A 13736-nucleotide genomic window follows, 5' to 3' on the forward strand; every position below is an offset into this window, starting at 1 on the left:
ACTCATAGGTTACTACACAAACAAACAAAAATTAACTCCCTCTCCCAAGTGCAGATTCCACTTCACTCCATGTGCAACATTTTAACTTAAATGTCACTTGAATGTTACTCATATCCAGACTATAGAGGTCAGTTACATTGGAGAAAACGTCAGCTTTGGGAGGTGGACTCTGTGACATCATATCCTGTTAAATTCCCTACCCTCCTAAAACTCTTCCCTCTCCAGGCTCCACCTCCAAATGTCCTGGAATTTCCCAGTCCAAAGTTGGCAACTCTGGGATGATATGTCACTTAAATATTTAATATCCTGTTTTTCTCCTGGAAGGGACTTAAGTATACGAGCAATAAAAATATAACACAAACAAGCCCGAAACAAACAAAAGGTATGAAGTTATATTTTAGAACACAAGTATACTGAACTAAGAACCTCCAATTTATTCTATTTAATTCTGCTATTTTAATTTACTTACTTATTTATATCATATTTGTATTCTGCCCTCCCTGCAAGCGGGCTCAGGGCGGATAACAACCTTAAAACCATTTAAAAACGTTCCATATTAAAACATCATATAAAAATAGCAGCACTCTTTTCCTGACAGCAGCAATACAACTATTAATGAGCAATACAGCAGTACAACTAGATATAGCAGCACAGTAACAGCAGCTGAAAAACAAACAGTGGTGAGCAGCTTTCACAGGGAGGTGCGTAGATGTTGCATCCTCCGGCCAGTGGAGGCCCAACCTCAGCCATGAGCCTGGTGGAACAATTCTGTCTTACAGGCCCGGCGGAAAGATAGTAAATCCTGCTGGCCCCTGGTCTCAGTAGACAGAGCGTTCCACCAGGTAGGAGCCAGGACTGAGAAAGCCCTAGCTCTAGTCGAGGCAAGGCGGGCCTCCTTGTGGCCAGGGACCAATAACAATTGTTTTTCTCCTGATTGGAGGGTCCTCCGGGGAATATACGGGGAGAGACGGTCCCTCAAGTACACTGGCCCCAGTCCGCACAAGGCCTTATAGGTCAATACCAGAATCTTGAACCTGATCCGGTACTCAACTGGCAACCAATGCACCTCACGCAGTATTGGTGTAATATCCGCCCTGTTTGGTGCTTTCATAATGACGCGCACCGCTGCATTTTGCACCAGCTGCAATCTCTGAGTCAGGCTCAAAGGTAGGCCCGCATAGAGTGAGTTACAGTAATCTAACCTAGGGATGACTGTTGCCTGGATCACTGTAGTTAAGTCACAGGTAGACAGGTAGGGGAAAAGTTGCCTAGTCTGCTGCAGGTGGAAAAAAGAAGACCTAACAACCTCTGCGAATTGTGCCTCCATTTTCAGGGAGGCATCCAGGATCATCCCCAGGCACCTGACCATCGGAACTGGCACAAGCTGTGCCCCATTGAGGGCCGGGAGCCGGAGTCCCGAATCCAGTCCTCCATGGCTCAAGTACAGGACCTCCGTCTTTGTTGGGTTCAGTTCCAGCCAACTCTGCCTCAACCAACCAGTCATGGCTGCAAATGCATGTTCCAGGACATCTGGGGCTGAGTCGGGCCGGCTGTCCATCATCAGATACAGCTGGGTGTCATCTGCATATTGATAACACCCAAGCCCGAAACTTCGCACCAACTGGGCAAGGGGACACATATAGATGTTAAACAATAAAGGGGAGAGTATTGCCTCCTGCGGGACAAGGTGACAAGGTGACAATTTCTCCCGAAGTGCCACCCTCTGTCCCCGACCGTGGAGAAAAGAGACAAGCCACTGTAAGGTAGTCCCTTGTATCCCCACATCAGCAAGGCGGTGAGTCAGAAGATCATAATTGACTGTGTCAAATGCTGCCATTTGAGGGCCACATCTATACCTGGTTATATTTTGGCTGACATAGTTTGATGTTTTTAGCTAGCAAGTACTTACAGTTGAAAAGCAACTGGCTGCTCCTTTTGTTCCAACATGGGTGATGTGTACAAAATTCATTGGCTCTCCTATCATGTTTCTGTCAAGTCTTCTATGCCTTTTCTTTCAAATGGAGAGGGGGGGGAATCAAATTTTTACTCAAGTTAAGTCTTAATTATTGCAACTGTTACAATTAACTCCTGACATGCAACTGCATGTTTACAGACAATATTTTTGTGCAACATATTTGTTTCCTCTACATGTTGTTAAGTGAACTATAACTTTTCTGTATCCCCTATATAGCTAGGCTTGCCATCCGCAGCCTCAAAACATTAAGATAGTATTCATGTGCAGCATCTCAGTTCCTACTATCACCAACTCCCTCAACAACTAGAAAATCTTAATTAGCCTTCCCCTGTCTTCACTAGGGTTTATATTCTAGATATAATGCAACATCTTCTGAGCTTTTTTTCTTTGTGAGTATGCAAAGTCAGATGCTCAGTCACACATGAACAACAATTAAACCTATCCTACTACTGAAGATAACTAGGACTTACCCATAGTTCAACTTACCGGCTGGGGCTGGTCACCAATACAACAGTTAAAACAAATCAGAAACTCTGTCATTGTAATGCTCGGCAATAGCCTTGAAACAGAGGAGGAGAGCACTGAATTAGTCTTTCCACAAATCACAGCTGAACAGATTACTGAAAGCCAACATATTATTTTCCACAATAAAATATTAACTATATTTTAGTATGATTTGATTTAGTAATTTACTATTTATCCATCTAACCTAGGCAACATACTAGAATTTATATTTGTTGTAGTTGGAAAGCTTATACACTAGAAATCAGTTTGAGAGAAATAGCTAAACTTTATTTTATATTTGATGAAACAAAGTCACATCCCTAGAAAAGTTCTAGTATGGAAGACATTTTGCTAGACTAACTTTTCTCCCTCTTGGTACTAATAAACGATACAAAAAGATACTTTAAAATAATGAATCACATCACAAGGCTTTTTAAGTAAATAGTCTAATTTAGGGCTGTCTCAGAACAACCACAGAATCCAGATCTTCTACCTAATACAGAACTAGTTATTTTGCTTTAACATTAATCCCCATTATTTTGATATAGCTTTATAACTTTCTAAGAACATAACTGAATTGACTGCATTTTAGATACCTAGCACATTATAACTCACTTTAATACATATATTTAAACTTCTACAGAGAAAGATAAAAAGCATTAAAAATAAAATCACAACCAAGTCCCAGGTAACAGCTTAAACAAGTACATCAGTATCCCTAAAAAGGAAATGAAAGAATTCCTTAGTTCCTTATAAAGAGATATAATTAACTACTCACCACATCTGTCTCCTGCACCTAATCAAAATTAGTTTGCCGCTGCCACCTCTCTTCAACACTTTGGTATTTTTTTAATCATCCGTTTGGAATCCTTGTTCCTTCTTTTATCTTGCAACTCTAGGTGTTTACTTGGAAGCGGCTCTTGTTGAGTTCAATGGCACTTACTCCCAAGCAATAATGCATAGGCTTGCAGCCTTAATTGCACCTCGATGCTTTTAATTAACATATTAAAATTATACCATTGCAGACAGTGGGGTCTTTGTAATTGCTTGGTGTAAGTTGTTTACTATAATCTGGCATGAATGTAAGAATGCACCTATGTGAGACCCAAATATAAGTTTATGCAGAATCAATAGGGACTGTATTTTATTTTGAATGCCTTATTCCAGTCATTGAGGGATGAGGCGTCTTCTTCGTAAATTCAATGAGAAAGTGTGAATTTGTGTTTGCTTGAGTTTTGCCACTTTTCTTTTTCTGTCAGGAGACCTGTGCAGTTAATGGCAAATTTCAGAGGAGTAGCTGTGTTAGACTGTTATACATGCACAGAGTCATGTTGTACCATAAAGACTAACCAATTGATTGTGGCTTACGTTTTCACAAGCCAGACTCGACTTTGTCAGACCAGTGCCCAGCAGAAATTCATCAAGTGAAGTTATTTTATTCGTTGCATTTCTGAAGTCTCCAAACAGAAGCCACACCTTCTTTTATGATCAACCAAAATGACATGGAAGCATGCAACGTTTTGACTTCCACAGAGCTCTTCATCAGGCTGATCTGATGAAAAGAGCTTCAATTCTCAAAAGCTCATGCTCTGGAGATCTAATTGGTTTTTAAGGTGCTACTAGACCTGAATCTTGTCCTTCTACTACAGACCTACCCACCTCAAACTCTTCTTCAGGGTAGGCATTTAAAACCCCAAACATCCAGCCTGATGAAGAGTTTGGAGGGTGAGGGGGCTCAAAAGTGTGCATACTGTTTTGTGTAATTTGTGGCTCTAATAAAAGGCATTCCATGGTTTCTTTTTGTATTGGACCAAAACAGCTTCTTTGGAACCAATGACACATGCTTATCCCACCATTTTCAAGGTTAGTTTACAGGGTGCCCAACATTTAAAAATAATAAATAATTGTGCCCTGTGTGAAGAATACTTTAAAAAAATTAAAATAGTAGTTTGCCTTCTTTCCTTCTTGAAAATAAGCATGGTTTTCTGTTAATGTCCTTTCGTCACCTCAGACCACAGCAGATGTATAATACATCTTCATTAGAACCAAGAAATATTTTCTTTTTCTACTCCTCTGACCTATAGGTCTTAAGTAGTATTTATCAAACGTAATGGCGAACCTGAGAAAGAAAGGGAAAAAATCAGACTAGAGAAGACCAAAACACAAGCTACAGAAAAGCTGACTTCCCGTGAGTTGCCCAAATTCTCATGGGCTGAACTAAAAATTTAGCTAAAATAAATCTTCTGCTCTTGGATCTACTAAAATTTTTTACGGAAATTAAATATATATTTTTCCATATTTTTGCAATATTATAGTAACTTTCTCTAAAATATTCCCTGAGGGTTTTTTTGGGCGGGACGGTCAACACAAAATCTCCCTCCACCCAAATATTCCTCCGCAGCCTTTTCCCTCAGAAAAACCTATGAGAGAGGAGAAAAACCCATTGCAAGGTCGTCTGAGGGGGCGCGATGCGAAGGGCGGAAACAAAGCGCCCGACCAATGGCCGCTTGTGCCCACTTCTTCCTGCCTCTCATTGGTCGCAGGGGCCCGGTGCAGCGCGCGGGCCGGCGGTTTGGGGCTCTCTATTGGCGAGAGTGAAATCATCTCTAGCCAATCAGCGCCGGGGGTTGGGTTGCGGGGCGTGAGGCGAGGGAGGAACGCGGCGCAGACCGGCTGTCCTCTTTTGCCAAGCGGCTTCGCTGAGGCGTGGACCCGTCTTCTCTGTGGCCGTTTTCCGGAGACTATGGCGGCTCTCGGCAGCTGACGTTGGCGCTTCCCCCCTTCCCGTCCTTCTCCTCTCTTCAACCGCCGGGCTTCTCTCCTAGCTACCTCTTCTTGGGCTCCTGACTTCTAAGTACCAACCGCGAGAGATAAGTCGCCCCACCATGAAAGTCATCATCGGCATCGGCGGGTGAGGAGATCGAGGAATGTGTGTGTGTGTATAGTAGTAGTCTGCACGTGCGGCACCATTTTTTTAAAAAAAATTATAATATAATAAATATAATTACGACAAGAATGCAACTTGTTTTATAGTCTGCCTTCCTCTCTGAGATCCAAGGCGGATTAGACCGTGCAAGTGAAATGCAATATAATCAGCAGCTCGGGCAATCTTCGCAAGGAAGATACCACCCGGGCTCTCTGCAAGTAGCGCGGTGGGAACGAAAGCGGGCTGGGAAGTTTCTCCTTCATGTCCAGTTGGTGGTGGGTTGGGGATTTTCCGTCAACAAAAAGGGACCTACATACCGCAAAGGGCACAGTTCTCTCTACTTTGGAGTCCACCCGCCTTTTCTTTTAGTTGCGCTGCTTTTAAACATGCCGACCAACTTTTTCAATCCACTTTTTTGCAACTGGATTTCCCCATTTCACGCGGTAAAATCTAGTTGCAAAGTGCACCAAAAGTGCATTGTTGGGTATGTGTGAAAGCAGCCTGGAAGGCGAGGCACGTGCGCGATGGCGATCAGGGAGGCTTCCGTGTGGAGGACTCTTGTTTCCTGTAGCATTGTTGTTGCGATGTAGTGGCAGGCGGGCAGTCCTAAGCCCTGTCTCCCCTATCTGTCCTCTCCGCCCCTGCGATTCTACTAATCTTCCTTAACCGTAAAATTCTCTGGGTGATCTAGTAGGGCTTGTTTCTTATTAACATGTTTCATAGGTTTGTTGTGAGAACAAAATGGGGGGGGGGGGAGGGGGTGAAGACCATATATGCCATTCTGAGCTTCGTGGAGGAAGTTGAGGAAAAATGATTACATAATCTAAAATCTCAAAATAGTAACACTTAAGAAAATTGTAAGATTACTGGCCTCTTGTCACAAGTCCTCCAAATCAAATAGGTTTTAAAGGTTAGGAGGCTAAGAATGTGGTCAACTTTATGGGAGTAAAAGTTATAAAATTGAGGAAAAAGTTCTGTGGAAGGTTAGGAAACGAAATGGGAATTTTAAAATGTTAATTTACTGGAAAATAATCTTGTTGGTTGATGAGTATGCGCAAAAACTGAAAAGCATCCTCCATGTTTTTAATGATGTTTTCTTATTCTGGCATGAAAGCTTCATCTGTCCATTTCTCTTTCCTGTCCTACTCATGTTTGTGGAAATAGTCCCAAATCAATGTTATTGTGTCTGAACAACTAAGTGTGCGTATGTAGCTGACTTGCAGCAAAGGGCAACAACAGACTTGAAACAGACAGCTGTGGGTTGGGGTGTAAGAAAGAGAAGGGGAACACAGTGGATGGGGAGTAAAAACACTTAGTCAGGATGTCTTTTGGAGTAACTACAATCAGGGTACAGGAACTGCCGCATTCTTGAAATTTGCAAGCCAGTGCTGCTGTGATCTTTCTGCTTATTGATAGTTTTTTTCTTAAAGAAAATTCCCTTTTTAACTAACTTGCTCACAGTCTACCAGTGTTGGCTTTTGCATGTATCCTGACATACCTCATAACCTAGTTTCTCTCTCCTTCCCCATTCCTGTTTCAGGGTCACCAATGGTGGGAAGACCACCCTGACCAACAGACTAATGCGAGCTTTACCCAACTGCAGTGTTGTGCATCAGGATGATTTCTTTAAGGTGAGATTGGTAATGAGGTTCATATGTCGTCCTCCTATCTCAGTCAGCCCCCTACATTTCCTGTGATGGCAGATAAAGTTATCCTTCAAATAAGCACTAAGTAAAAAGCATCTGCATTAGGTGCCTGATTTGTGCCCATCTCAAATAAAGAGCTTGCAATAGTGACAATGGGATATTTCCCTATATTGAACACAAAAAACCCGATATTTTGTAGCAGATTTTTGTACTACAAAAATTAATTGCTCAATGCTACGACAAACCAGCTGGTGTGCAAGATGGCTTTGTAATGTGGGTTGAATTCTTCAGCTGTGGTCTGTGCTTTGTGCAAGTGTTAAGTCTGTGGAGGGTGTAGAGGCTAAAATCCCTTTGCGCTGTCCCAAGATACTGCAATAAGAAAAACCTAGCAAAAAGGTGATTTAATTTATAGTGTGCACAATTGTGTCATTATGGTGGACTGAGACTGCTCTGAGGTCACTTGTGTACGTCCACTGGGCTGAGCTTGGCGTGCTGCTGGTTTTCAGTTGGAAGGGCAACACAGGCAGAATTCCCACTGTGCCCCTTTTAGAGCAGCTGCCCAAGTATCTGCGCTGAATGGCTGCCACCATATACAGAAGCATCAGTAACTGGACCTGATTTGATCGGTAACCATATGCGCAGCCAAAAATACATTAATTTCAATAATGTTGACAGAAGTGGAAGTTGCCACCTTTTTTTTTCATTGCCATAGGAATTTGAAATTTAAAGCAGCATGTATGTGTTCAGTGTGTAATTAATCACTTGTATGGTACTTCATATGTTCTCTGAGTCCATGCAGATGCATATATACAAAAAAATCCCTGCAGGGTTTGGTATTGGACACAGACAAATAATAATACTTTCAAAGGTTAACAGTGAAATCCTAAACACATTTATAAGCCCATTGACTTAGAATGGGCTTAGAAGGATGTGACTCTGCTTAAGATATTCCTGTAAAACACCATGCAAGTATGTGGAATAAGCTAAGACCTGAGGGCCACGCAGATAGATTTGTAAGTGTGTGGGAGATACCTGGTATTTGCAAAGGATTGCACAGTAACATGGGCTTGCTTATGTTGTGTAATTATTTTGTGCAACGTAGAAGCAAGAACAGAATTCAGGCTTAAACTGTATATGACACATTTGCATGTTTAAACTGGGAATCTGCTCCTGTTACATAGAAAGGAGGTGGCAGGAAGTCTCTGTAAACTTTAACAGCCAAGTGTGTGTGTGGGGGCGGGTGATGGGTGAGCAGTGTTAAAACATTCCTGCCTGCCTCCCCCCTGCATGCACATTCTTATGCATGCTATACTGATCTCATTAACTCCACAGTAAATTCTGCTTTCAATTGTTAATATTGCAGTATATCAGTTTACCCTGGGTGGGTTGAGGCAGGAGACTGTCCTCTGCAGCTACTGGATAACACCCTTGTGTGCTGTCTGAATGACTTTTGTTTTGCAAATGAGTTAGGCTGTCTCAGTGCCAGCAGTGAGATAAAGGAGAAAGTGTCTTGTCACTGCTTTGTAATTCTACACTACCTAGGTTTGTTGAAAGTCCATCTTTAATCGCTGTTTGACAGCAGTGGGCATCAGGATAGTTTAGCCATTTTACTCTTCTTAAAATGTGTTGTGTTTGTGAGCAGCTCTACAGACAGTTTTCATTCTGTTTCAGCCCCAGGATGAGATAGTGGTTGAAGATGGATTTAAACAATATGATGGTAAGTTCTGTTTATATCCATGCAGTAATCCGGTTATTTCACAAAGCATCTATCATTCTTGTCCTGGAAGGCATATTGTGCATGATAAAGTGTGCGTTGATAGTTCTTAGAAATCAGGCTACTTCTGTATTGTATTGTGCACCTTATGACTGAGTGACTGTGGCTTTGGATTTAATTACATTTCTGGTCTTTTGCCTTAGTTATCAATGCTTTGGATATGGATGCTATGATGAATACCATCAATGCTTGGAAGAGAAACCCAATCAAGTTTGAACGATCGCATGGCATTAACACACTAGATGTCAGAACTATAGAAGATTCAGAGGAGAAGGACAACACCATCCATATCCTTATTGTTGAAGGGTTCTTACTTTATACTTACAGGTAACTAAAGCATACTAATATTCTGTTAAATGATTTCTGAATAAATGGTTTCCTCATAGTTCCAGGAGATGTCAGATAGACCTTCTGCTAGGAAGAAAACCTTCACATACTCCTACAGCTATGCTATCTGATCAGGGGCTTGTATACTCTCCGCAAGTATTCAGCTGATAAAGTGGATGCTGTATGGGAAATCTTGATTAGATAGGCACATGAGAACAGGTTTCAGTAAGATAAGCTTTTGTTCTTTATGTGTCTTCTGACTACATATGAAGAATTGCCACTTCGACTGTTTTCTTTGGCATGTGACCCAGACACAAAAGCAGGAAAAGAGGGATTTGAGTGTAAGCAGGTTGGGCATATTATTAGGGAGAAGCTTGTCAGAAGCTAATACCTTTATAAGCAACTCTCTATTTGTATTCTTACTTGCACGTTTTAGAGTACTATTAGTTTAATAAAAGTTTGGCTTGATCAGAGCTTTTCCTTGTCTCTGCAATAGTTTTAGAGTAGGATGGAGTGGTGTTTGCTGTCGTGGCCCTCTGCTTTTCTATTATTGAAGGTTTACAGGAGGTAACGCTGACACTGGAGAGAACAAAAGTACTTGTAGTTATGCTGCAGCGTCTTTGAGCTAAGCTCAAAGAGCTTTATAGACAATCCTGACAGCAAATCTGTAAGAGATTCAGCCAGCATTCCCCATGAGGTTGACAGCCGAGGGGCATTCAGCACAACTTTCGCAAAGCAAGAACCCTGCCTCGCCAGACTTACAGAAACAGACCAGAAGGCACAGTGGGGGTTATTCGGTGGTCATTGTATGCTCGGGCTTCTGAAAAGCTTTTGATGATGTCATTTGCCAAAGGCAAAATAAATGTACTAACTGAACTCAGCAGGCATGGAGTAATAAGATGGTTCTTTTTGTGGAGTGATAACTGATTAAAGAGGAGAGTGGCCACGGAATAAATGGACCGTTTTCACAGAAGGGAGAAGTAAGCAATGAGGTTAACATGTGTAGAAACCAGGAAATTTTTCTTTTGCAGACCCCTGATTGATGTTTTTGACTACCGATTCTTTCTTTCTATTCCCTATGAAGAGTGCAAGAAGAGGAGAAGGTAGGCCTTTTAAAAGAATAGATAGCATTTTTTTGCTGTTTTTATATATTATCCTTCTGCCGAGGCATACATAACTTACTAAATACCTAAAACAGTACTCATGATACAGTAGCAGGAAAAAAATAGTAAAGATTATCTGCCAGCTTGGGTTTCTCTCTTGTGTGCCTTGAGAGGGAGGAGCTGCCTCAATTGAACACTCTTTTAAAGCTGTTTATCTCGTCAGGGATCAAAGGCATGCATTCTCTGGCCTAGGAGCTGAAAGGTGCAGAAGGAGCTGCCCCACTGAATTCTCTTAGACTAAGTGTCGGCATACCTGATACAATAGCTGACAGTGGCACAACAATCCCAATTTTTTTTTTGGCTAGATTCCCACTCAGACAACCAGAGCACTGGCAGCTGTGCTGGGACCAGTGGTGTGGTTGAGGATGCAATAGGAATGGCTTATGCCCATTATCACCTCTCAGAACTGCACAGCTTCCAGTCAAGTCCAGGGCAAATCTCTAAGTTGCTGATATCGCTGCTGGGTTTTGGCTTGCTCTGGCCCTTGTCGCCCCCCCCCCTCCCATTTTGTTTGCCAGCACACCAGCATGTTCATAAGTGGATGCTGTGGATTTTTTCCCCAGAGAGCTGGGCCACAAAAAAAGTTGCTTACCCATGTCTTAGACCTGTGATGCTTTTCACAGAATGCAGGAGACGTTCCCTAATCTGAATATTCATTTTGTGCTAGAACTTGATGGGAGTCTGTTTACTTGGCTTGAACTAGAGTTTAAATTGGCATTCATTCTCTTTCCTCCCCAAATGTTTAGTTCAAGGAATTACACTGTACCGGATGCACCTGGATTGTTTGATGGTCATGTCTGGCCCATGTATGTCAAACATAAGAAAGTGATGGAAGACCTTAAAGTTGATATAGGTAAGTGAATTGGGTACCAGTCGCTTGCTTGTTGATTAATTTAAATATAATCTGTTATGTTTATTTATTTGTTTACTTTATTATACTTCATCTTCCCAATGGAGACCCAAAGAGGCTTGTGTCATTCTCCTGTCCTCCATTTAATCCTCACGACAACCCTGTGAGGTAGGTTAGGCTGAGATAGTGTTATTTCCTCACTGCATGCAAGCAGTTCGTTCTAAGCATAGGATTGCTCCTTAAATTCGTCTACTTACATCTTCAGTGACCCTGAGATAATTAATAAGGATCATTGAAGGCACCTGTTTGCCTTTTTTAAAGCAGAAGAGGCCTGTGAGTCTTGAAAGCTGCAATGCTCCCACTCCCCTTGTGTTGGCTGAAGTTGGAAACTCATTACTTTATGTTGAAGCCCATGGCTGGCTAGCACAGAAAGTACCAACACTTAAAATAACAAGCTTATTTCATCGATTAGAAAGGAAAGAGTGCTGAACGCAGCAGAAACACTTCCTCCTTTTAAACACTGATTCTTGCATTTCAGTTGAGTTGAATGGAACAAGATCACGGGAGGAGCTCTTTAATGATGTCTATGGGTATATCCAGAACAGCTTAGAAGAACTGATGAAGCTGCTGGTAAGTGTTACATGTGATACGATTACTTGTAGGTTACCTACTTGAACAGTAGAAAAGAGTCCAGTAGCACATTTAAGACTAACCAACTATTGTAGCATAAGCTTTCGAGAATCACAGTTCTCTTCAAATGCATGGGAGGCTAAGAAGAAACTGGTCAGATATATAGGTGGAGAGGGAAGGGGGGTGTAGATGCAATCAGTAGCTTCTGATAATGGGATCAGTTTGCTTCTGATAATGAAATCAGTAACAGTTGCTTCGCATAATGAAATCAGTAACTGATTTCATTATCAGAAGCAAACTGATCCCGTTATCAGAAGCTACTGTTTGCATCTACTCCGCCCTCCCCTCTCCACCTATATATCTGACCAGTTTCTTCTTAGCCTCCCATGCATCTGAAGAAGAGAACTGTGATTCTCAAAAGCTTACACTACAGTAAAGTTGGTTAGTCTTAAAGGTGCTACTGGACTCTTTTCTATTTTTGCTACTACAGACTACTTGAACAGTGTGTTTGGAAGTTGTTACTGGATTTAGTTAGGACTGACTGTGTTTTCCCAAGCATTTTTTTTGATGAATTTGATGTTGCCAGTTCCATTTCTTGAACCTCCCAGCTCTTGTGGGGAGAGATGTTCTGTTTTTAGAATGATGCAGTTGTGCATGGATGTCTCTGTATTCAGAGACTGCTGTATTCAGTAGTTATTGGACAGCAAGAAGCCACACAGCTGTTGGAGGTTTCTGAGCTTTTAGATAGAAGTCTTGAGAAGAATGAACTCAGTGTTCTTTTGAGGTTTTATCAGGTATTGACTGCCTGTGTTTTGGACTCCTGGAGTTCTAGTAATTCCAGAAGAAACAGAATGAAAATAGTCTCGGGTCCATCCTGTACATGCTTGCTCAGAACCTGCAGAGAAAAGTACGTGTTACAAAACCCACACCATAAGCACCTAAGCTAACAAATATGCAATAGCTATGGGATTTGCTGGAGTATGGCCATCACCCACACATCAGGAGGATACAACCTCTTTGCCTGAAGCCTAAGAAAGCAATTCTTTCCCACTCCCTGGAGCTTCAGTGGTGGTGTGCATAATATCTCATGGTAGGGGCTGCCACCATCCTCCCTAAAGACAGCAAGTGACTTCTGTAATAGTACTACAGGTGCTATCCTAAGCATACTTGACTAACCATTGTCCCAGTGACCTGAGTGGGACTTGCTTCTGAGCAAGCAAGTATGCTTAGGATAGCACCTGTAGTACTATTACAGAAGTCACTTGCTGTCTTTAGGGAGGATGGTGGCAGCCCCTACCATGAGATATTATGCACACCACCACTGAAGCTCCAGGGAGTGGGAAAGAATTGCTTTCTTAGGCTTCAGGCAAAGAGGTTGTATCCTCCTGATGTGTGGGTGATGGCCATACTCCAGCAAATCCCATAGCTATTGCATATTTGTTAGCTTAGGTGCTTATGGTGTGGGTTTTGTAACACGTACTTTTCTCTGCAGGTTTGAATAGTGAAACAGCCCTTGAACATCCTATCTGTGCAATTGTAATTTAGTCCTCTTCTGGGAGCTCCCATTCACAATAGTTTTCTTACCATTGCAGACCTAAACAAGCAGCTGGTGACGTCTCGGAAGTCCAACACACACCTGTTGAATAACTTATTTTTTTTTATATGTGCCTGGCTTGGCAGTAAAGTGCCAACTTCTGTGAAGATTTTCCCTTTTTTTGTTAAGGGTGTTGTTGATGTATCTTTGCCAATGTGGCCTTGATTAAAAAGCATTTGCCTCCCTAAAAAGCTTCTCTGATACGTGACTCTGTATTTGTGTTAAGGTTGCTCCATAGACGCACATGCATTCTTCAGGGTGGACTGAGTAAACTCTAGTTGCATCTTGGAAAACTGTGAGATCAACTGTTCCAAGTGTATATAAAAGCAATTAAAAAGGGAATGCTT

The 13736-nt window shown here is 41.9% G+C and overlaps 1 protein-coding gene across 1 annotated transcript; it reads left to right on the forward strand.

The window, feature by feature from the left end:
• The first annotated feature begins 5147 nt into the window (after positions 1–5147).
• LOC129345433 (nicotinamide riboside kinase 2-like) lies at positions 5148–13585 on the forward strand. The gene is made up of 8 exons (XM_055002597.1): positions 5148–5390; positions 6946–7036; positions 8723–8768; positions 8969–9152; positions 10184–10255; positions 11062–11168; positions 11704–11795; positions 13388–13585. Exons 1-8 carry the CDS (start codon positions 5365–5367, stop codon positions 13391–13393), a joined length of 624 nt encoding a protein of 207 aa, XP_054858572.1. The 5' UTR covers positions 5148–5364; the 3' UTR covers positions 13394–13585.
• The last annotated feature ends 151 nt before the right edge of the window (positions 13586–13736 follow it).

The sequence above is a fragment of the Eublepharis macularius genome, chromosome 18 (assembly GCF_028583425.1).
Source record: "Eublepharis macularius isolate TG4126 chromosome 18, MPM_Emac_v1.0, whole genome shotgun sequence".
In the NCBI taxonomy this organism is placed as follows: Eukaryota; Metazoa; Chordata; class Lepidosauria; order Squamata; family Eublepharidae; genus Eublepharis; species Eublepharis macularius.

Bases quoted from the DNA above. Each gene is read 5' to 3' on its own strand.
- LOC129345433 (XM_055002597.1), top strand. From the start codon at position 5,365: ATGAAAGTCATCATCGGCATCGGCGG. The intron at 5,391-6,945 runs GTGAGGAGATCG...TTCCTGTTTCAG, and splicing joins GTCATCATCGGCATCGGCGG to GGTCACCAATGGTGGGAAGA. The intron at 11,169-11,703 runs GTAAGTGAATTG...CTTGCATTTCAG, and splicing joins AGACCTTAAAGTTGATATAG to TTGAGTTGAATGGAACAAGA.